At 37.9% G+C, this 25,490-nt stretch overlaps 1 protein-coding gene across 5 annotated transcripts in view; it reads right to left on the bottom strand.

Annotated features, from left to right (window-relative positions):
- Nucleotides 1-222: 222 nt before the first annotated feature.
- Nucleotides 223-25,490, bottom strand: part of GRIN2A (glutamate ionotropic receptor NMDA type subunit 2A) — a 176,850-nt gene continuing 151,582 nt past the window's right edge. For 2 of the 5 annotated variants that reach the window (XM_054080874.1, XM_054080875.1), the window contains 2 exons: nucleotides 13,813-14,051; nucleotides 223-12,537 (listed from right to left, as the gene is read on the bottom strand). In XM_054080874.1, the coding sequence (XP_053936849.1) occupies nucleotides 10,732-12,537; nucleotides 13,813-14,051 (2,045 nt within the window). In that variant the 3' untranslated portion in view covers nucleotides 223-10,731. The remainder of the gene's footprint in view (nucleotides 12,538-13,812; nucleotides 14,052-25,490) is intronic. The other 3 variants (XM_054080878.1, XM_054080876.1, XM_054080877.1) reach the window with 3 other exon arrangements.

The raw sequence follows: 25,490 nt of genomic DNA on the forward strand, positions 1-25,490 counted from the left end.
TCTAGCAGCAAAGGATGGCTCAAAACCTGTAGCTGTTAACACCTTTCAAATCAAATTAACTACTAATGAAAAAACAAAGGTAAGCCTTATTCATAGACGATGCTTCATCTTATATCATTTAACAAGGCACACAGACAAGAATGATACCATTGTTCCTTTTGATATCAATTGGAAGAAATTATCTTTATTAGAAAAATGAATTTTTCATATATTTACAATTTTTACATCATGTTATACTTGGCACATGTGTCTTTCCCAAATAGCTATATACATTTCAGTACACACAGACATTCAAGTCCCCCGTTCCCTTAATGTTTTTTCTACACATTTAACAAAAATGAAGAACACAATACAATTTGTAAGACAACCATAATATTTATGTATTTCTCTATTGTAAAAATTTTGAAGCAAACATTTTCTTTTTTTTTTTAGATATGTTTCAAAATATTTATACAGTATTAGCACTCAGTCATGCACTGGGTTAAAACACAGTCGAGGTGAACTGCAGTGAGACAGTATGCGTAACATGGGAGAGAAGTGTGTGACTCCCAGCTCCTTCAAGCAAGGTGTGCTTTTGGGTAGATCCAACTGCCACCAGGATTTCAGAACGAGGGATGGTGGGGGCAGGGGTAGCCAGATGTGCGGTATCTCTGTAACATGACAGTTAAAACTGCGCTTACAGACACTTGTGTGTTAGAATTAATTTCAGTTTGCTAAACCTAGCTAATAAAACAGGCAGTAATTGTAATGTCAAAACTAGTTCTTAATTATTCTCTTTTTCCCCAAACCCTTTCTTTTGAAGAATCCGTTAGACTACGAATTTTACAGTGAAATTCTGGATTCTCTTAAAAAGTAACTATTTTATGCTTGATTCCACTTCCCCAATATTCTTTTACTTCTACTCTAACATCCTGATCAATTTCCCCAGGTGTTAATAGGTCTTTAAACCTTTACTATTCTTTCCTAGCAATTGGAAATTTATTACTTTGGTTTGAAATACTACACTCTTGAGAGCGTTACAGTAAATTGCACTAGTAAATAACAAAAGCAATAGGCTTTTTAATTTACTGTGTATGGAAGCAAATGGTTCCAAGAATTATGGTAAGATGTTATTTATGTAATGCAAATTTCTTCTACTGTTATGTAAATTAGTGTTTTGTGTAATACATACAAATCAGTACACTTAGAGGTTTTTCCCCTCATTAGAACAAGAATACTTTTCCAAGTGTATTGATAACTATTTTTCTTTCTGAGCAAAATCCTGTGTTAGTATTGTAAATTCTTATTTTCTCAAAATAAAAATGAAACTAACCCAAAGTCTTAGGACAAAGATCTAATAGATCTAATACTTATTTGCACTTACATCTCATTTTCAGAGTTCAACCGCAAATACCTTCTAATCAAACTCAAAATAGCAATGTATTATTTGAAACTGTTAATAAATGGTTGTATAATCTTTGACACAATGCTGACTTTTTGTCTTGCCCCTTATCCTCCCCCAAAACTTTATACATATACATATATATAAAGCTTATATATAGCTCATATATGTATATACATGTAGGTATACAAAGACTAATCAGGACAACACATTAAATTTACGTTATTCAAGTAAACAGGTAAAAATGTTTTTAAAAGTGTAATTCGAGATTTAAAATATTTCTGGTGTTTTTTGTTTAGCAGCACAGAAATATTAGTGTTTCATCTAAGTCAGCAAAAATCTTTAAGCAGGATGAAAGGAAGCACAAAATACCCTTCAAGTTTAGCATAAATTTGAATCTGATGAATTAAAATTAACATTATTAACTCATAGGTGAAGTGCTTCTGAGAGAACCTGAAATGTATGGATGCAAATTTTGCATAAAAATAGGATATCTAGTCAAGAATCGGGTAGGAGTTTGCCTAACACATTAATGAATTCTGTTTGTACCTTCTGGTTTCAACAGGGAAGACACAAGATATACTGTGCATGTGCATGTGGGTGTGAGGTGTGAAGACAGAGAGATCAAGCTGTTCTTCATCCGTGCAAAATGGACGTTCTGAAATGAATAAGACTATTTCAAAATATTATAGCTGATATATAAAGTGTAAACTGTAAACAGTTCTTATTAAAAATTGCACTAGCTTCCTTTCCAGCTACACACAATTTTGTATGATGCAACTTCTATCCACTTGCAACATGAGGTTTGATTTCGTTTTTAATTCTAAGTGTGAACTGCACTAAGGATCTCCTCTCCCACCACTCACTCACACATCCCTATTTAAGTCCAAAGGTGTTTTGCCCAAGTTTGGAATCCAGACCTAGGCCAGGTAAAACCAAGTTAAGTAACAATTTTCTTCTTGCAGATTAAGGACTTCGAACCAAATGTTTCTCCAAGACATACTTACAATGAACTATAGACAAAAATTGACCCTACAGGATTTTCTGTTTCTGGGTTACGGTGGAAAAATGAGTAACTATCCAATTCTCCCTTTGAAAAAAACCAAAAACTCAGGAATTACTTCAAGCAAGTGAGTTCAACGTATTTTTTGACATAAGTTTTGTTTGGAGCACTTTGGTTAGTAAATTTAGGAAAGGAACCGAATACCTGGCGAAAATCTCCACATCATCAGTAACAGCAAGCTCAAAAGCCCGTGTGTTGAGAAGGGATTCTGACTTAAACACCACTGCTAAATACTGCCTCTGTGTGCAAAACTGATTTTGAGGACTGCCCAGTCTGCGTGGACGAATACTTGGGTGGCCCCTGGCACACTCACTAGCTGATCTCTCCAGGGAATTTTTGTTTGGCAGATATCCTACCTCAGCTACCCTAAGTAATATGGATTACATAAACCGACACCGCATTCTAAAGTCAGTCACCAGCCCGACAGACTCCCTAAAATCATGAATTTTCAAAACAGTATGAGAAGACATCCTTTTCCTATGCCCTTGTTATTTATAGTGAGTATCGTTTCCAGTTTGTTCAGACAGGAATTCTCCTCTGATGTGTTTTCCTGGGTCCTAACACAATCCTGATCTCAGCCAGTCCTTTAGCCTCATCTGTAATAGCTATCAAACATTACAACAAATGCTGCTAGAGGCTTTTTGGATCCAAGAGATTTGGAAAGGAGAGAAAAGAATCGCTTTAAATAAAGCACTGCTGAAATGTGTCCCACAGCTCTGGGAGATTACTCACACATGACTAAGTTGGAAAGTGTATGCACGCACGCATGTGTATACTGTATATATATTTAGGTTAACAGGTTTAAACTATTAATAAACAGCTTCTTATGGTATTTGGTAATTAAAATATCAGGCTTGTATCATTCAAAATAGTGCAACCTACATAGCAATGTACAGGAAAATTACACATATTGTTCCTATTACCGTTAATATGCTCGTGCATATCAAGATGACAGGATACCCTTTTTCAGAGGATTAACCTTTTGCATATTTAATTGTATTCTTTGGCCCATTTTCCTGTGAAACCTCATATGACAACATAAAGACTTTGCTTTTTTTTTTAAAAAAAAAAAAAAAAAAAGAAAACTCCCATTTTTTTCAGTGACTTTCAGAAACTTAAGTGGAATTCAAATAACTTCAGTTAAAAATTATCATTTCCTCCAGAAACCACACACCCCACAGCCTGTCACAGACCACCCACTACTGTGGATAACTGTGAGCCACCGATTTATTTTCTTTTTCCCTTCTGAAGATCATTTACACTTCAAATGTTGCAGAACACATCCTCCAAAATTTTTCTTCTCTAATCTTGTCCCAACAGTGAAAAAGAAAGGTCTCCTTCCCCAGCCGCATGGGAAGGCACAGCAACCTCATGAAGTCCTTCGACTGCATCACTATTAGTCCAAATACAGGGTTTGCAATGTGCAACAGAAGTCAAAATACATCTCCAAGAGTTTTTTTACCAATAAACACCATTATTAAACAGGCTCAATAAAAATTTATCAGACTAACGAATCCTGTAGTAATGATGTAACAGAAATCTCTTCAAAATAGCTATTCTCGTGTACTGGAATGCACAAAACAAATTTAAAAAACTTATTCTCATAATGCATTTGCTGAGAAAAACATATTTCTTCTAATAGTACTAGAAGTGCAAATCAAGACATTCTCCATCAAAATTTCATGTAACTGTAAATATTACAATTTGCCCAAGTTAAAGCTTAATACCATTTCTGAGAAGTGAGGAAACCTTCATCAATTCCCAAGCAAAGTATCATCTCACTTGGAACTTTACAGTGCACTGTAATAAGTATCACAATATTTATTGGTGTTTATTTTCACAGTTTTAGAACGTGCACATAGAAATATAATTTTTTTGAAATATATTAGTGAAAACAAATACTACTACAAAAGGTAAAGGACAAAACATCTAGGAGTATAACTGCTCATTAGCACTACTTTTTAAGAGTTGGAGAGTCAAAAACCATCTCTCTTATAAATATGTTATACTATATTTAGCGTGGTTATCTACTAATAAAGTTATTGCATGACAATGTTACGGTATGGTTAAACCTTACTAATTTAGCATTGTTTTCAATACATGTAAAGAATTAAGCATAAGGAGTAAAAAGTGTCATTTAAGTGGAAAACAATAGAAACCTGGTAAATAGTGAGGTAACTTAATTTTACTTCTTAACTTAATTGTTTCTAGTTCTTAAATTATAGATATGACAAAATCATCACAAAATCATCAGTGGATTCTTACAGCTGTTTAGACTGGCATTCATTTTAAAAACCGATTTCAACCACAGCAGATATATTCTGCAGTATGTAACAAAAAAGCTTATGAACCTATGGGAAGAACTAAGTGCATTCACTGCACACTTGTAATCCTGACTTCCAGAGCTGCAGGACATTGGAAGAGCGTATATTTCTAGAGAGCAAACTCTGTACCCAGGTTGAAAGAAGCAGAGCAAAAGGAAAAAAATTAAAAACTGAACTGGGGAGCTTATTTACAAAGAGTGCAGTAACCCTCCTGAGCAGAGCAGAGAGAAACAAGGCGAGGTTTCTGCTCCTATTTAAAAGGGCAACAGACACCCGAAAGTGCAAACAACCACCTCTCCATCACACAAACTATACATACAGCTATAATGAAGGTGAACATGGGATTAATTCCACAATGAATGCTGAGCATCAACAAGAATTTTACACCATGTACAACGTGTTCACATCAGACAGAAAAGCCTGCATGATTAGAGCGATGTAAGAGATGTGACAGTCTTGAGGCTACTCCCACTATACTTAACGACAACTTTACAGGTGACTCCAGTCAGAGCAGGTTGACCCTTTCCTCTATCAAACCATATACCTGTCTGTATTTGCTTTTATGTCCACAAATACAAACACGCCCGTCATTAAACTGTGCTCCCTTCTATGCCAGTAAATACTAACGTGTTGCTAGGATATTTAAATAAGACAGGACAGGTGAGTTTGGGTGGGGAAATGGCACATATTATAAAAGTCATACTTTGAAAAACCTTTATGGTCTTTCAGAGATTCCTGCCGCACTGTTACACTCCGAAGGCTCACCCCTCAATAGGGAGGAAGTTTAGATTAAAAAGATAACATTGGTAAAACAAACAATTTAAGTGTTTCACCAGAAAACTGGTTTTATGTTGCAAATCAGATTGTCCCATCCAGAAATGACATCTACTTTAAAAGGACATTTGAGCTCAGACATTTATAGCCAGAAAAGGGAGTTCAGCAAGCGAACGTATGACATTCCAACCTGAAAGAAGCACATGATGTGATGATTAACACTTAACAGAATCTAGCCAAGCCACAGAATGGTTACTGCTTTATATTAACTAAGAGAGGATTTTGTCATAGAACACCTGTTTTCACTAGGTTTTATACATGAAACTTCTCAAATGCAGCATAAAACAAAAAAAATATTCACCTCTTGAATTCTTCCTGAATCCAAGCTGACTCTTAGACCCTTAGATTTGTACCTCAAGCCCTGTTCTATGTCTGTAAACTCATCAAGGGAAGGAATAGTACCAAAATCTTCCCCATCAATAAGATACATATGCTATACTGCAGAAATATGAAAATTGGCAATTTATTCTTCAAGGAATAGATTCTGACACTTTTGTTTCATGCTGCATAATCACATGGTATAAAGAAAACTATACCAATGAGGCTGAGATCACTGGAAAACCCACAAATAACAGGTGCTGCCTCAGTAACTGCTTGCACAAGCGCAGGAACCTGCAAGGTTTAAACTGGTATTCGCTTGCAGATTTAACAAGCAGATTTTTGAGGTTGGGGATAAGTAGACCACTACTTTTCTAAGCCCACCTAACTGACATGTCTAAGTTAGGAGACCATATTTTCTAAAAGGTCAAGAGAGAGGTAAAATCTTTCAGGACACATCACACACATGACTGCTTCAAAGCCTTCAGAGCTCTGAATGGCCATCCAGAGGGAGTTTTCTCTCTCTCTCCACTGGCGGACAGAAAGAGCTTAGCCTTCCAGCAAAGAAAACCAATGCTACACAGCTTCAGCTTTTAGAACTCCAGCTACCTTTAAAACTATGTAAAAAGATTTATTTTCACCAGGAAAAGCAAAATCACCACTAATTTCTCTTGTGAGCCTTATTTGACCTCCTAAGTGTTCCTTAAACATCACAGGGAAAGAGATGTGCAGCTATGAGATGCTGCCAAAACATGGCAAGCTGGCGGTGATTTGGTTTCTATTTGTCCACAGCACTCTTTTTCCTAACAGAGCTTCTTATATAGCAGAATAATGTATTCTGAGCAAAAGCTGCATAAACATTAAATGAAATTTTCCAGTAATACAAAAATTCTAAATCTTCCTTAATTTTATCTTATATATTGAAATATCTTATTTCCATGCGTTTAAGTTAGTGGGTGGCTACACTGCTCTAAGAAACACAAGCAGAACACAAAATCCATTTTAAAAGAAAAAGGAAAATTTACTGTGGTGAAAAAGGAAAGACAAAACCATGAGAAATTCTACAATGTCTTTAAAAGAGGAAAAAAAAGCCAGAGGCAGGTATGTCTATTGTAGCTGTTTTTACCTCCATGTGCCTACTGCATTCCTCAGCAATTCAATATCCTGCCTCCATAAAAGTTGTCGTCCAGGAGCAGTGTAACACTACAGGACATGCTACCAAGAATGGCCCATATCATTTACAGCCTGATTCAGTTCCAGCTGGAGTCACAGGAAATCTTGGTGATAGGAATGACCAACAAACTGCTAGAGCTGTAATCAGGAAAATGTAACAAGTCACCAGCACCATCCAGAAAGGTACAGAAAGGATGGTCACTTAGGCAGGAAGATTCTTTTCTCCTCTTCAAGAATAGCAGCAGCTAGAGTGAGAGAGAGGGAAATACAGAAAGTCTTGATCTCAGTTTAATTGAAAGTCAGTGCAAATATATCAACAAAGCTCAGGCAATATTCAGAATTCCACGCGCTCTAGGGCTGAGCCTCACAAGCTGTGGCTTGTGGCTCTACTGTTGAAGATTTTTCTTCAACTTCTCAGCTGCTTCTTCTGTACACGTATACATCTGCAACCATGCCAGCTACTTGCCTAGAATCCTACACTTAAGCCTTTTCTTCCCCTGTTATTCACTCATATCATATGCCAACATCAAAACAACAAAAGCATGCAGAACCCAATTCCCTCTACTTTCAGGATCTGTATGGTTTGGGTTTGGTTTTTTTTTTTGGTTCTCCTTTACGGCAGCATCTTTTCTTTCCATGTGAACAACTGCTGTGCAACATTATCAAGTCTTCCTTCTGTCTCTTTAATTTGTTTTGGTTTAGGGGAGGTGGGTGTATTGCATATTTTCAGGTAATAATAATAATAAATATCTACAGTCACCAGAAATCTGCTAAAAATCAGAGAAAAGCAAACACTGCCGTGTATTTCTTTATAGCTAATTTTGTTGTACATTTCACAGAAGTATAAATCCACCTGGGTTTAGGATGTTTAGATTTGGATCTGCACAGTTGACTGAGAAAATACTGTAAATGGGATTTTTTCTTTCCCACAACTTCCCATACAATACTTGCCTATATATTAAATTTTGTATCGTCATCTCTATCTACCTAGACACACATAAGACCTGGAGCGATCAGCAAATATTTTGAGAGGTTTAAGATGATGGGAAAGACAAGAGCCACCACTGATTTTTATGATTCATTTGATAAAATTCTCAGTGCTTTACACGGTAGTTTTTGGTCCAATATCAGCAAATACCATATATGCTGATACACACCAGGTAGCTTAAAACACTTAATATTTTACTTAATATATTATGGTTTGGATTGGAAAAATTTGCCTGAAATATTTTCATTAAACTTGCTATTGCCTCCCTGTACACCTATGGGAAATAGTATAGCTATGTCTTTGGGAAAAGGTTTTCATTTATGAAAAGCAGTGTTCATCCCATAAACACCTTAGCCCTCCTTAGCTCAGACAACTATTCCTAAGAAATGTGAATCTCTAACAGCAAGCTTTTAAAGACTACATCCAGTGAGGGACCAAAAAGCATTCCACGTGAATCAGGGCCAATAATTGTGACCAAATGTTGAATAAACACTCAAAACATATTTACTCTGGACAGCGTACAGATACTCATAGATACACTTCCTGAACATACTTATAATAAAGTATACTGAGGTTTTAGGAAGCTAGAAAGGGACTCAAAGGCCCAAATCTCATTATATTTCATTTCTTAAAAAATATCTTTTATCATCCTGGTGAAGATATAAATACTTTTATAAATACCCAGAACTCATTCTGGACTGTTTGGTAGCTGAAGTCAGCTTAGATCTCTTTAATAAAAAATTTGTAAACAAAATTCAAGAAGCTATATTTTGTCTGTCACCAGACGTTATTTAAATTCTCTCCCACTTGCAACTCTGCTCTGCAGTATGCTATTCCAAACTACACAGCCTGCATACTGTACCCCTGGCATGCAGATACTACTACTACAGCTTACAGGCATGATTCTATTGAAAAGAGTTTTAGTTCAGAGAAAAATTAGGGTAATATTCACATTTTCCAATTCACAGTGGTAATGGTTTCCCTGCTTACTGTTCTTCAAGTGAAATGTAAGAAATAATGCCGTAAAAAATCTAAACTCCCTCTTCACAAAACATCTAGAGCAATTCTCAGAGTAACAGGAGAACGGGAGAGGTCTACCTGTTGAATGCTTTCGGTTTTAAAATCTATTGGCAATTATATTTACTTCTTAGTTTAAATTACACCTACAAGTGTACGCTCTGCTCATGAAAGGCTTCCCCTCTTCCCTTCCATGCTGCCTTACGGTTAAAATCCAGTAGGTTTCTTTTTTCCAGTGGGGGTGAGGAGAGGTGCGTAGCAGGCATATTATTTGTGAAATAATCAGATGGATCTTTACTACAATTAAGAGTCATATCACAATGCACCCTTGTTATGTGAATATCTTTGTATACCAGTAAGTAATAATAAAGATACACTTGCTTAGTTATGTGTGCATATATTTGAATTATATAACAGACTTGATTGGAGAGGTTAAAAAAAATGGTCTGATGTTCAACAAATATGCACAATATTCCAGAAGGAAGGAGCCCCTCAAAAGGTGTTAATCCTTCCTTGTGTATTCAAATAAATGGTATTGCACTCCTCACTGATTACACTGAACTTATGGCTGTTGGTGGTTGATACTGCATTAACAGCTTTAATACTATTAACATACCATTAATTAGATGTCACTAACACACACGGAACAAAGAACTACAGTGGATTGGGATTTGGTTTGGGAAGTGAAGGAATAAAAGAAATACTATACAGCCCTGAGTAATCACCAGTAGGGGGCAAATACAAACCTACGTACACATTAGGCCTCAAGGTTACTAATAAAGTCCACAGCTCCATAATAAGTGCCATATAGTGATATCTAAAAATATATATATTCTGGGTTAGGCAGCTGTGAATTTTTTAACGAGATGACTGCAGACTTTTAAATGAACTTAGTTTGCAATGGTAAGTGATGTGAAATATAAGAAAAGCATTAGTGCGTTAACCAATATCCATAGGGCTTCCTTTTGGTACACAGCAGTTCACATGTTCGGGCCTACAGTCTTCCAATTTATTTTCTGTCAGTCAACAATGAATGTATTAATTTTGTGCTAACACACTATATTTCGTTTCTTAAGGTCCTAGGGTCTAGGGGGTTTTTTTTGTTATTATTTGGCTTTGAAAATGATTATGAAGCTAAAATACATCTTTGAAAGTCTAGCTTTCTGTTCTCTTTTAGAGTCCTACTTCTGTAACTGTGCAAATGCATTCCTAATTCTTTTTGCCTGTGTCATACTACATGCATACCATATTGCTTATCCAGTACTAGAAAATCATTAAACATTTCTAAGGACAAAAGTACATCGAATGATACTTAGCAACATAAATTAGAATAACCAAAATAGGAAAATAATTAGATAAAAATCAGCATAGTTGCCAACATATCTTGGGGCTATTTCAGTACAGTTTGCCATTTACATATAAAGCGTACATAAATGGCTATTTTTTTATCCTTTTCAACAAGACATATTTTTAAAGGATGGTTAATAGTTTACCTATTAATGTACAAAAGTACACTGGGAAAGGGAGAGGTTTACATATCATTTACCATAGCAGGATACTGTTAAAGGATAAATTCTCCCTCTAAGATGGTGGCAACTATTTTTTCCCTATAGATGAAGTGTTCATGGAAAATTTAAACATCTGATTCAATGCTAGGCATTTTCTTATACACACGTCTATTGCTACAGGAATTTAAAACCCTTGGAGTTGAGTACAAGCTATTCCTATTTGCAACATAAGGCAAAACATGCTCTGAAATGTACATGTCATTATGGACCCGACCATCCCTGGAACAATATGATGCTGTAGACTTTATGGATGACCTTAAATAATTATCATTTCTTCCTCTTGTTGGTAATGAATATTTATAAAGATCAGATGGACTTCGCCTAAGAGATAAGTGCTGGTCATCACGATACGAGTGCAGAAAGGGATTATCATCTGAGTGAACAGGATACAGGGACTTGCTTCGCTTACTGTCCTCTAGAGCATGAGTTAAAAGTGAGGCCTTGTTGCTCAACAGTTTGCTTGAGGGAACACTAAACATGCTTGCATATGGACTACTTTGTAGAAATTTCTCTCTTTCTTTCAAGCTTATACTACGAGAAGGTCTTCCAATATCAATTTCCCTGGATTTATCAGCGATATTATCAAAAGAATGTTGCCTGCTAATCCTCAACTTATTTTTTTTATGATATTGCAGAGCGTTGTTTTGTGACCAACTATGCTCATATATTTCTTCAGGAAGTGATAAGTTCGTTGTATCTTGCAGCATCTGATCTTCTTCGATATCATACAGGTTCCCCATCCGCAAGCACGCGTCACATTTATAGGGAGATCTGCTAGAATAGTGTCCTGCATAAGTGGGCACATTGGAAAGACAGCTCCTGCAGTGAGTGGAATTCTGTCTATATCTATCATTCATGTCACCTAGGGAAGCATTTTTATCTTTTAAAGTGTAGTGCTTTGCATAAAGTTTATATTGGTCATTATTTGGAAGACTGTCTTCATTATGCAAGGGAGTCCTGTTAGCATGTTCTGCTTTCCTGTAGTTGTCATTGTGATCTTGATAAACATCAGGAAGCTCTATAGTTTCTGGAAGGACAATGTTTTCGATGTACTGAGGTGTGTCCAAGCGGAATCCTGGCTCCTTGTCAGCATCAATTGTGTAGATTTTATCCCGTGGAGAGCTCTGTTTGGTTTTCAGATATGTCAGTTCCACTTCACTACAGTCTTTTGGGTATTTTGATGGTACTGTCCTTTTTTTAAAATTGTCCTTGGTTTTGTGGTGCTTGTTGTTGTTTTCAGGTTCCATATGGCAAGTAGCACGGCTTGATGTCTCTGATACGTCTGAATGGACAATCTCTTCAGGAAGGTATCTTTGGCTTTTCACTGAAAGCTGTCTGGTTTCATCTGACCCGTTTTCTCTCTGTGAACCTTGGCTCTGACGTACAGATTCTTGACGTAAAGATTCTTGACGTAAAGATTCAACAGATTTCCTCCAAAGCTGCCTGGGTCTGGAATTCACTTTTGCTTCTGTTGTTACTGCAACCTCTACCGTATTTGGATTGGACTCATTCAATGTGAGAGGATGCTGACCTTGGAATACATAGTTGTTAAGATTGTCCTTGTGTCGGTTGCCAGGAAGTGTCTGCAGTTCACTCATGTTGTCACCAAAATAGTTGTCCTTTGTCTGAAAGGATCTGTTATCAGAAAATATCAAGTTTCCCTTATCCATGACCATATCCATAATCAAGGAACCCCTCTGAATAAAATCAGCTGTTCTTTTGGGGGAATTAATTCTTGAAGAATTGATATTGGTCATATTTTTTGCTGTTCGCAGCAGTTTTAACATGTTGGTTTGGGAATTGGTCAAAGTAAAGTCAGGAGACTTCTTTTTTTCTTCAATATGTACTCCATGAATGCAGCTGTAAATACCCTGCAATGTGAGTAACATAAAATGAATTAGATCACCAGGTGCAAATTTTAAATACTCTCATTCTGTTTGTATTAACAATAAAGAACAACTAAACACTGCTTATCTAATGACTGAAAACATTAAAAGTATGGAACTATTCTTCTAACATTTCCTTACACTGATGTGGGAGAATAATTTCTGCCATATCTGTTGGCGTTGTAAAGCAGAAAAATTGCCAGTGTTTTACAAACCAACAGTCTGAAGTTCATCTTTTAAGTCCCACCTTTTCATTCACTCCCGTTTGCATTTTGATCCTGTGAACTTTCAATTCTCAGAAATTTGCCTTTGAAAGAGGTACTTTCACCTCCAACTTTGTACTTTCCTAATTATCCGGGTTAGGAGAATTTTATATGTAAAAAGCCAAAAGTACGAAGATCAAATGTAAAATGCGGAGGTTAAAACAGGTATGTTTTTTTCAAACAAACTCCAATAAGATAAGGCAGAATATTTTTAATGGAAGTCCAACATAGTTCAATTTACACAACAGGGTAATTTAAGTGCAGTTTAAAGCAGTTTAGTATTTTAGTAACATTTTCGGTTCTCCTCAGCTATGTGCAAAAAACCCAGAAAAGTCAATTACCTAATGAAAGTACTGTGTTACAATAAAAAAAAGAAAAATCCCAATTCCTTTGTTAAATATGGAAGAACAAGCACGTATTACCCTTAATACAAATATAAATTATTTGGATATGTAAATCTGCTTAGGGTTTGGTAAAGTTATCATTAAAACCTGCCTAAATGCCTAACCAAGCATAAACAACACTTGTGTTTTACCCTATCTCATATGGTTTATTCAAGTTCGTTATCAAGAAAAAGCTTATATATGTATCCCAGTATATTTTTATCACTTAAAATCCACTTATTAGGAAATACGCAAAACAGAGATAATGTCCATTTAGTGCTCATTTTGGTTGGATTTTTTTTTTGGTGAAAATCAATCCATTTCCTGTATCTGCACAGCTCTACCATTTCTTCATCAAAATTTCTCCTAAATATACTTGTTTCCAGCATTAGATTACTCATTATCCTGGCATATGACAATTCATACCATAAAATTATCCAATAGACAAAAGAATTCCCATGAAGCACAAGCCCAGTGGCTACTCCAGAGCATGATACCGGTGCTCTAACATGCATTTCAAATGTCCAGGTGGGAATAAAAGGAAGGATAATGTTTAGAGACGTAACGCTTATTCTGTCTGTTGCCCAAAGAGGGAAAATGGAAATAATACTAACCCTGCTGATTGAGAACAACAGTCCTGGCCTATCTGAGCAGACTCCAGTGAAGCAGAACCTAAGTTTCCAGTAGAATAAGTGCTCCCAGACAAAGGTTATTAAACTGAGTGCCATGGCTGCTGCAAGCATGTAAAACACTCCTGCCATGTTGTCAATGTCCAGCTGGCTGCTCATGACTTCATTCTTCTCAGTGTGGCAAATACCAGTCAGCCACAGGGTTTCCAACTCTTCCATTTCCCCTAGAGAGAACAAAGAGTCAAACCAGTCAGAATGTAAAAATTACTGCTCACACTATTTGAAGGTCTTTGCAAGTTTAAAAATACAGCATCATTTAAAGCTGAATTTGTGGAGCGCTTTAGTTTTATCTACTAAGGATTTGCAAATATAGCAGATTTCAACTCGCAGCACCCTACTTTCAGATGTCCTCAGATTTCATAAATTACGTGGGAAGCTGGTTGCTCTAGAAAGCAGGATCTGTGATTTGGGTAAAACTTTCTTCTGCTTGCTGTAACTAGTACTGCTTGTTACAGAGATTGGAACTGGAGGGTTTTGGTCCCAGGGGATACCTACTCCTGTCCACAGAGCTGCATTTAATGCATTCTTAGACTCAGGAGGCTCCTCTGGTCCCGGCCCAATGGATGCCACCAGTGCCGCTCCCATCTGCAGGTCCAGCCGGTAGTAAGCCCGCGTGCGTACTCCAGAGGTGCCAATGTACGCACAGACTCTTGCAAACAGCAGTGTCGTTAGCAGCACCCACATGGCACTCGTAACCACAGACAGCCTGATCCTTTTCCTCCTGCCCAGCTGATGAGGACTGAAGGTTGTCATTGAAACACGGCACACATGGTGTAATGCACAAACACACCAGTACTTACAGAGCCCTCAAACACCAGCACGGGCTAAGTCTGTGCAGTATCTGTGCCCAGGCCCTATAAATCCCTTACCCAGGCACTGGCTTGGACCTCTAGAAGTCCTTTTCTAGAGGTCCTCTAACAGATAACATCTGCCCCCACACTTGTAAACACCGAACGGAAAGCAAGATCACATAAAAACCAGCTAGGAATGAGTTTAGTAAAGAGATGGGTCAGGCTGTAGTGATCGGGCACAGAGCTCAGTCAGACAAGTATCCTGATACACCATTAGAACCTTTCATGCCCTCTCCTCTCCATTTTCCTACATTTGTTCCTCCCTGATCCACTCTGACCCCTCCCTTAAATTTCAAAATGATACAAATTAAATTTCACATGTTCTCACAATCCCTTTAAAGCTTGCCATAAGAAGTTTGTTCCTCCCTGTGAGATTTCCATATTTTCACTCCAACATCGCAGACCAAGAAGAGGTTTTTAAGTGTTAAAAGACATCCAAACATCAGAGATTAAAAGGCAAGTTTAAAAATTCAGCATGAGCAGCGGCAACCGGGTCCAGCAGTTGGCTGCCCCTAGATGCTGCACCTGACCATCACTGCAGTAGTCATCAGTCACATCTCCTCTCATCCTTGGCTGCATTTCAGTATTAGACAAACTGATTTGGAGATACAATTTTAAGTCACTTTCTGATCTACAGGCACTTCAGAAAGAAAAGACATTACTTATCAAAACTTTGTTTTCCTTCCCCATAAAACTTTTATTTATGGCAAAACAATGGCAACAACCAACATTGGATGCAAAATCACCCAAAGCATCATATCTGAAGGTTACAGGAATGTTATATGTGGTTGGACTTCATGATCTCAAGGTTCTTTTCCAACTCAGTGATTCTATGATTCTATTGAAAAAGCAAATCTTGACTAGCTTTACCTGTGCAGCAAATGAGAAAAAATAGTTGTTCATGATACAGTATTAACAAAGTCTATTGTATTTCCTACACCACCCACTTTTCTATAGAAAATAACTGAATACTTGCAGGAACACAGTATGCCCTTTTCCTGCTTAAGTTTCTTCTTAAAAATTCTTCTTAACTAGCAGTATCTTTCAAACACGGTTCTTTTCCTGTTTTTTTGTCTCTTATTTTCCCACAAAGATGCAGTAACTGCACATCCTTCTTACATCACATTCTCCCAGCCTTCTCTCTTATGATGCCATGGACACCTCCCCTCTGCTTCCTCCTGGCCCTTTGGATCACTCAGCCTTGTCTCTGGCCTTTTGCTGCTGCCACTTCTGCCTTCTGGGCAGTGGCAGAAACATAAACGGTGTCATCACATGTCTGAAACAGAAGATTCCTGGTTTCTGGTTCTGGCTGGGCCATCAATGGCATGGTGTTTAATGCCATTAAAACACCTCATTTACTTAAAGCTAAGGAAGCAGATATACCCCTTCCCTATTACTCCTCTCCAAAATTCCTAAGAATTTTGCATATTCTTAGTCTTAGAATCAGTACTTCATCAATAAGATTTGGCCTCAGATGAAGGACACTCACTTTGCAGTGGTTGCTACTGCAACCATGAACAGATGTGTGCAAGAAACTGCAACTGTTTCTGCCAATATATGGCATGATATGATTAATTTTTGAACATTTAATATTGTCCTTACTGAAGCATTGCACGTGTATACATGCCTTTTCGCTCTCTTGGCGATGTAGTCAGCTGAATAATTCTATTTTTAAACTTAACTGTTTCTAGAAAATACAACAGGCAATATAGAGGGCCAGGAAGTACAGTATTAGCTGGTTTTATGTCTTTCTAGGTTTAGGATTTTAGCTTAAATTTGAGGGAAGAACCCCCGTACTACAGATCCTTAATCCTTACCCAGTGATTAGGGAACACATTTTCAGTATTATAATCCATACCTCATTGGAACAAAGATCAGGAAAAAAATGGCTAGAAGCTATATTGACATTTCAAGCTACCTTCAAACTAGACTAGAAGATCAATGACCTGCTGTGCAAGAGCATTTTGCAGGATAAAGTGCCAGGGCACTAGAAGAGCTGCAGCCCACAGATAAACTGTGAGTTGGAAGTGGAACACAAGACTGTGATAGAGAAATTGCTTCTCACAGCACGTGATTGGAAAATTTGAAGTCAAAAGGACAAGTACCAAGGCACTTTAGCAAAGGCATTTCACAAATTTGTAAGAGAGATTATTTAGTTCCAAGCTATTTCTGAGTTTAGTTATGCGCTTGAAGCATGAATTGAACTTCTGAATCTGAAAAAAGCCAGTGTATCTTCTCCCAAATTACAGTGCTCCATCTTCAAAACACCTAAGAGCATCCCCAAAGAAGAAAGTCAATCCTAATGAATCTTTAAAAGTTTTCTAATCAAGGACATAGGGACAATAAAATATTAATTGTAACAGTACAGATATTGCACACTGTCCCCTATATAGATAATTTTGTTCATTATTTCATTTCCATATCTTAGAATATTTGGATTTCTTTTTTTCTGCTAAACCTCATTGGACTGTTCCTCTTGCCTCTCTTTCAAGTCCTCCCCAAAGTCTACGAATAAAACTCACAGGGGCTACAGAAGACAAAAGAATCCAAATCCAAAGACAGAGCAATATTTCTGGTTTGTGCATCGCTAGCCGAAGCTCTGACAATCAGCCCTCATTAGTTCCCACAGGAAAATTCACATCTCCCAAGATTGTCAAACATCAATTTGATTTGACTGCTGTGCCCTTTTACAATTCATAACAAAATTCACAAAGGAATTTAAACCTCTTTTTTATTACTGTTTCCTCTGCACTTCTTTCCCTTTGGCATGTACATCTAAAGTCACTATTGACAATCCACTAACCTTTCCAAAAACGTCAGTACAGAAACAAACCAAGCTTGTTTTGAGTTGAGATAAATGACAGTGCCCTGGCAAGCTGTGAAGAACAAAGCCTTATCCCAGAGCCTCGTAGATCCTGCTGTTGCAAAACCCCTTCCATTATAACTGACAATGACAGAAAGCACAGTTAATTAATACCCAAAAGTAATCCACAATTTTACAGATCACAAAGCACTGTGAATCATTGGATTGTCATATTCATGACATTGTATTATTTGGGAACGGTCAGATTAGGCTGATAATTCTGGCCCTTATATATAAATCCATTTCAATTTACAGTATATGTTTGTAAACATGTGTGTATGTATACACACAGAAACACAGATGAACAGTTACTAATTTAACTGTAATAACACTTCAGCACAGCCAACTCTATAAAACTGGTAAAAATACCCAATCAATTTATTTCTCTTCCTGCCCATTACATTTTGCCCTTTATATTTACAGATGGCATAACATTTTTATTACAAAATACTCAGGTCTGATGAATTTTTTAACTGGGTTGTCAATTTATTCCTTATAAAAATCAGCCACTTCTAAACATGACCTGGAGTTGGAATTCAAAGTATTGAACTTTAAGTTAAACTGTGGCTCAGGAAAAAATAATACTTAAAAGAATCAAGTCCTTTTTGAGGAATGTTGTTGTCTTTCAAATCCTTATGAGTGGTCTAATTGTGAGGTGGATGTGTAGGGTGACGACACCTACAACAATATACTAGTCTTGTCAATTAAAAGGCCCATAATTTGTGATTACCCAATGTTGGAGAGTTCAGTCATCTCCATGTGTGCATAATTCTGATTAGCAAGTAAAAGCTCAAAATCTTCCATAAAACAGACATTAGAAACCTAAATCAGTAACTTCAATAGATATGAATGCCAGGCCAAGCGTTAAGGGAGTTCAAGTCTGCATCTAATAGGGTGGTCTCAAGTTACTTGTAAATATTAATCAGACTTATTTTAAGGCTTTTTGCTTTCGCTTCAGGCACTTACTAAAAGAAATACAACTCCACAATCATTTCCTACCTCCACCCATGTGTGGACTAGATTAACGATTAAACGAATACCTGCAGATTTCAGCAACAAATTACATCATGACACAAGGACAAGATTAGAAAATGAACAGTTCCAATACATTCGGCCAAAAAAAAACCATAGTGTTTATTTTCCATTTTATATGTTCACAGTATATTTAAACTGAAAATTCACATGTAACTGTGTGATATTTTTTAAATTTCTATAGAACTGTATCATAAAACACCTGCCTCATTTTTAGTGCAAGAATCGGTATAAGCAAGTGTTTTAAAGATCCATATTTCAAGCAATGTTGAGCCTCTACACTATTCACTTAAAATACAATATAGTCTTCTCCAATAAATTGTAACATTCTAGTTATCTCAGTGGTAATTCACGACTATTTACAATATTTTTAAGTTACAGCACAAATCATACTCTTTGGGTATGTTCCTGTGGCTACGAGGCTGTCTACAATTTGCCCAGAAACATGCCAGTTGGCCATTCTGACTCCGATTATCCTGTAGGTACTTTTCTTTCTACTTTGTAGTGCAACTCTAGCGTATTTGACACTTTATCATCCTGGGAAGGAGTGATAAACTGTCCAATGCGTCCCCTGAACAATTTCTTCACAATAAAAACATCATTATCCAGACACAGAAAAGATACAGATCAAAAGGCAGAATTACACTCTTTTCCTCATCACAGCCCTCAGGAGATTTTGCAGGCTGTGAAGCCTGCCACCATCCTCTCAGTGCTGGGAAACATACTGCCTTTTTGCAGTCTCTTGGAGATGCATGAGCTCTCAGGAGTTCTTTCACAGGGGTTACTGGTATCCCCAGATTCCCTCAATTTCCTAGGCCAAATTCAATTTTTTAGGCCCAATTTCTTGTAAGGTTCTGGCATCCATCTTTAGCCTGGAGAAGAGGAGGCTGAGGGGACACCTTATTACTCTTCACAACTACCTGAAAGGAGATTGCGGAGAGGAGGGAGCTGGGCTCTTCTCCCAAGTGACTGAGGACAGGACAAGGGGGAATGGCCTCAAGCTGTGCCAGGGGAGGGTCAGGTTGGATATCAGAAAAAAATTCTTCACAGAAAGAGTCATGGGGCACCGGCAGAGGCTGCCCAGGGAGGTGGTCGAGTCACCTTCCCTGGAGGTGTTTAAGGAACGGGTGGATGAAGTGCTGAGGGACATGGTTTAAGGGAGTGTTAGGAATGGTTGGACTCGATGATCCGGTGGGTCCTTTCCAACCTGGTGATTCTATGATTCTATGATCCTTACCTGGTTCTCAGCTTTGCTCATTAAACCACGGTCCTGAAAGAGGCAGTGCCGTCCCAGATGCTGGGCCAGCCATGAGATGCTGATGGTTAAAGCTGTCTAATTTACAGGTCATTTTACTGATGTTATTTTTCTTCCTGCGTGTTTTTTCACCTCTACATCTACACATACATACAAGAAGACGTATCTACATACTGAAATTTATACTTTATGTATAGAAAAATAGAAACTCTAAACCCACATAATCCATCATTTTCCACGTGTACATCTAAAAAAAGCATTTTGGGTAAGGCTTTTTTTAATTGAGAGCAAATAACAGTTTTTCAATACCTGTCTGATTCCTTCCTCGTGATTAGTAAAAAAAATACAATCATTCATTATCTCCTAAGTATGTCCCCAGTTACAAACTTGCCAGAAATAAACATGCGCAAAGTTTTATAATTACATCCAAAAAGAGAAAAAACAGACTAGGATAACCTTCTTTGCTGCTTATTTAAAAAGCAAATAAAATCATCTTGCTGCTTCATCCCAGGAAAGAAAGCAAGATCTTTGAAGCTTGAGCAGCATCTGAGCTTCTTCTCCCCCTCTCCCTGAGGATACAAACACGGGGAAAAGTGACAGAGATGGAGACTCTAACCCTGTATCCTCCTGATGGCCAACGGAAGAGCATAGTTCCGATAATCAATAAGTAACAAGCATTAGAAATGTCTAGTAGTGTCTCCACCCTGTTCTCCAAGTCCCACACCACAGGGCTTTTATCCTTCTCCCCTCCACAGCTGTTGACAAGCACTAAAGCTCATCAACCCAGACAGTAAAGATGTGGATTGAGCTTCATCTTGGTAGAAAAATCGCCCCAAAATCAGTCATCGCATATGATTCACCTCCTTGATCTTCACTCTTGGGAAGTAAGCCGAGCCTGGGCTGGGTTTCAGTGTGACTTGGGAATACAGCCAGATTAAGCACAGACCCATGACAGTCCAAAATAGCAGTCAGAAGCCTGAGACACTGTTTGGTTTTAAAAGGTGCGCTGCATGCAGGCAGATATTTGGAGGAACACCACTAGCCAAAGTTTGGGCACTGTGTGTTGGAGGAAAATTGAAGAAATAATGATTGTCAGAGGTATGACGTTGGAATTTGCACAACACGTGAGAAATGCTTGCCAAGAAGCCATTAAATAAAAGTTACAAGATGGAAGAATAAGCCGCAAAATACAAGCAATGATTACAATCAAATCATTGATTGAACGGAAAAGGAAACAGAAATGGCCGTTGTTAAGAATTTATTATTTACTAGTGTTTCACTGCAAAAACAGTTATCCTATCAGGCGAGTAATTACATCAATTTTACAAGATTTATAATTGAAAAACCAACTTTTCAATTTTTATTCTTTTATTATCCTCCAAATGATCAAAGTAAACTGCTAAATAACTTGTTTTAATGTTTCTATAAGCACTTCTACAATACACTGAGTTCTTATTTTTCTTCTTTAAAAGAGAGGTCCTTTTCTGCCATACTCTAACCATGTAGGTTAAAGCCATAGGTTCCTGGGGATAATCACTGATGTTTCACAGGCTGCCTCATCTGCTTCCTTAGGTACTCTGGAGGGGTATTTTCATCAAGCTTTTACCTGAATTTTAATCTAATTAATTATTCTCTCACATGAAAGGAGAAGAAAGCTATTTTATATGTCCCTCATGGATCAGAGGAAGATTTTGAACATTTCATATGCTGTTCACAAATTACAGTTTCAGAGTAATTCAGAGGGTCAGTCTGTACCTTCAGCTTATTACAACCCAAAATCTGGCACTGAGGTGCCAACAGAACGTAAGAGTAACAGTAAACCTAAAACAAAATGAGGAAAAAATAATCTAGTGGGGGTTTCTCTGACAGTGGCATTTCTAAAATCCATGAAAGATTGGGTTTACACAATGAGATCCATTGCACAAAGGCACTTGCAACCATCTGAGTTGTGGAAACCCCAACTGGCAGATACACCTGCACCTACGCCACATCCTGCAGCAGGCGTATCAGACAACTGCAGCTGCATGGAAAGTCACCCTCCTCTGCTCCAGAAAACATTTCTTTGCATGAATGAGAGTTGCTTGGAAAAATTAATTCTCCCCTATATCACGTTGCTTCATGCACTGTAACCATCCCCACCTAATCGCAGTTTGCGTATTTGACAGAAGTATGCATATGGCAATCACAGAAAGGATGCTCTGCCCCTGCGCAGAAAGCCAAGCTGCAGCTGGATATTTTGGTTGTTTTATTGGTACAACAATAAAACCTCGAGAGTCAGCACATTCTCTAGAGCTGTACAAAGTTCAGAGCTGGAGGATGCCACGCCAGGAGGAGATCACAGTGCATGTGACAGAGCAGGAGGTGCAAAAAGAAACAGGGTGGTATTGACAGTATAAGGGATCGTGACTCTTGTGCAAAGCACTAACCTGAGGTTCAGCCCGAGAAGCCAGCATGCAGGCAAAGAAAACTGACATATATCAAATGTAGACCTTGAATAAAGGGTTAAATATACCCTTTTACAGATGTAGGCTATCATCTTCAAAAGAGAACGGCTGCACTGGCAAAGGCCAGCCTGTTTTCTCAGGCTGGACAAACAGCAGTTTTCAAATGTAGAGACAGACTGCTTCACACTTAACACTGGTGAGAGCTTCCACTAAGCTATGGAGGAGGAAGGTAGCACCCCATCACTTGGGGATCCTAATGTAACAGGGTCTTTATCCCAAAGAGAGGAGTCAGAAGCCAAACAAGTTGATGTGCATTTGGTTCAACAGCTCAACCATTTTCATTTGACCTAGATATATGAGCCACACAGCATGTTTCATAAAATAAATTATATAAAAGCACAACAACTTTTTAAATTCAATCTGGATTCCCCAAAACAATCTCTCTTACTCTTATTTTCTGAGTTATTTCCCCTAGAAAAATAGCAAGAGGAACACAGATGACTGACAGCAATAAACTTACTGTGAGCTAGTGACTGCACTCTGCATGCCCCCATTAGTTAAGGATGAATTAACAGAATTGCTTAGCACAACTTTCAATATTACAATCCCTCCAACTCTTGTTCAGCGACACAAACACCCTCCACTTCTACACTCACGCTCTCCAGTCACATTTGTTCCACCCACTGCTTAAGGAGGACACTAAATATATAAACAGAAAATCACTGGGATTGTGGGTGCATTCTGCCTGAGTAGCACGCACTGAAAATATGTCCTCATAATCACATACGTATTTCCTTCTTGGTCTTTAACAGCCAGCGTGAGTCACTCGGCTGTACTTCCTTATAATCTAGACAGCGATTTGGAAGGCTTATGCTAAAATATGAAAGAAAATTGCAAAGAGCTTTCCTCTTCCAGATGCAAGGGGCAAATCTTATTTCCACAGTTACCTATTACCCATAAGGAGTGGGAAGCAATTATCCACCCGGGGAAAATAATTCTTAGTGTACTAAGCCATCCTAAAAGCACATAAAGATTAACCAGAACTGAAAGGTATTAGGAAGGGGATAACAGTTTCTCACAAACCAAAACCAGTTTTCTTCTTTACATGTCTGTGTCTCTAATTGCTTTAAAGGTTCTAGCTTTGAGGTTTAAGGGCTTAATACAGCTATACCATCTGCCCCTCTTCCTGGAGATCTCTTCCCAGACCTTTGTTTGAACTCAGCCCGTAACCTGCAGGTAGAGCAATAGGTTACAAATACCTCACACACAGTAGATGCTTCACCCAGCCAGCTAGCAGATATTTCCCCACTCCTCCTCAAACTTGTTCTCTTTACCCAGCAATTTTCCCTTCCTTGTTTCCATCCGTTTCCACTGACATGCATCTTTTATCCCTCTATTTCTGCTGCATCCTCCATGGCTAAATGCTCCTTGCTGTCTTTCTTTCCATCCTATATACTCTCTGAAGCCCTCTTGCTCTCTTAATCCCAAAGCAGCTTTGCCATTTGCAGTTCAATAATCCTATTTGCTCACAAATGAAAAAAAAAAAGAGAAAAGAGTGGGAGAGAGAGGAACACACAGAGAAACAAAAAGAATTTCTCCTCACCTACCAGGCCCCAGCGATTCTGCTCCGAAGCCCAAAGACATGATGCTATAGGTTTCAGAAGCAATGTCTTTCAAACTACTTTGCAGCATAGTTTTAGTGAAATACCGTTCAGCTTTAAATGGCACCATGCAACCCAGACCATGGGAATATTAACAATACCCAAGCCTTTAAAGAGCTGGCCAAAAACTCCTACTATTGAAGGCTGGAAGAACATTGGTGCCTTTATAAATGATGTTGTCCATCAGTTACAGGCTGGTTAAGTGAGGCCAGCTGTGTGCCTGAGCCTTTCCTGCACTTATCATAGAGCAAGCTAGTCTACAAAAAAGCAGCTGCAAGCTGCTAGGGTTACATGCTGGATTCCGGGTAAGTCAGCCTGCCCAGCTGCTCTTCACAGAGATCTATAAAAGAAATCAAAGCATGTATCATGTAATTCTTCAGTGTACTTCTCTATTCTGACACATTCCTGTGGCTGTGGGTGCAAGATCCAAACAAAATGATGGTGCTGCTTCTTAGCAGCTATATCATTGTAGTTACTTTTAAACTCCCGTGTGCTTCTGTTTCTCCACAGAAGACTGAGAAATAATCTTCAGTGACTCAGTAGAAATCTTTTTATTTCTCTGTTAAAAAACAATGACAGTTTCATCTTGTGACCACAGCAAGCCAAAAAAAAAGCACTATCACCGCTGTGCTTCAGACAATTTCCCTGATGATCATCTGTTTTAAACAAACTGCAGATGCTAATGGCCAACTAGAATTTTTTGCAGATAATGAGACGTGTTGTACAGCTCATAAGATGTACAAACCAGAAATTCACTAGTAACAGACATTATTCATATCCTTTATACAACAATAATCAGCCGCTAAATCTTTATAGCAAAAAGATTGAGTGTTCTAAAGTAATTCATATTCTACTAACCAATGCATATTAATCTTGACTTCCTATAAGCTGAGCTACGTATATGAACCTGCACAGACCAGGTGATGAAACATTTTGTGGATAATTCTATTTCTGAGACAACTAAGTAGCTATTCTTTAAATTTCTCAGCAACTCCTTCCCAGCCTCCTTCCCTCTGTCTCTTTTCCTTTTTGTTAGAGTAACAAATTTGGCATCTTGTAGCCTGCTTCCTTCCACTGAGACTTCAGAGTCACTTTTGCACTGTAATTGTTCCTTGTCAGTATAGTTTGTCGACCCAATAGAACTATCTTCAGGATAAACCATAAAGTCTAAGCTTAAATTTACCCCTAACACAAATCTACATCCCTCTGTATTTACTTTAATTTTTTTTTTCAGTGACAGCAAAATAGAGGGTTCAAAGCCATTGACTTTAATGCAGAAAAAGCATTGTGCTTTGGAAAATATGAAAAGATGCTCCTGCATGAACAAGTCATTAATACTTCAGGTGGATGTTTTATTTCAGCAACGAAAAGGGAAATCATTCCTATCCACTGTGAAAAAAATTCATTTCAATGTATAAGTGAACTGCCTTGGATAGAAGAATTACTAAGAAGAAGCAAGAAAAAATCAAATGAGAAAACTCACAGAAGATGCATGCA

This window comes from Cuculus canorus, chromosome 15 (assembly GCF_017976375.1).
Source record: "Cuculus canorus isolate bCucCan1 chromosome 15, bCucCan1.pri, whole genome shotgun sequence".
Classification (NCBI taxonomy): domain Eukaryota; kingdom Metazoa; phylum Chordata; class Aves; order Cuculiformes; family Cuculidae; genus Cuculus; species Cuculus canorus.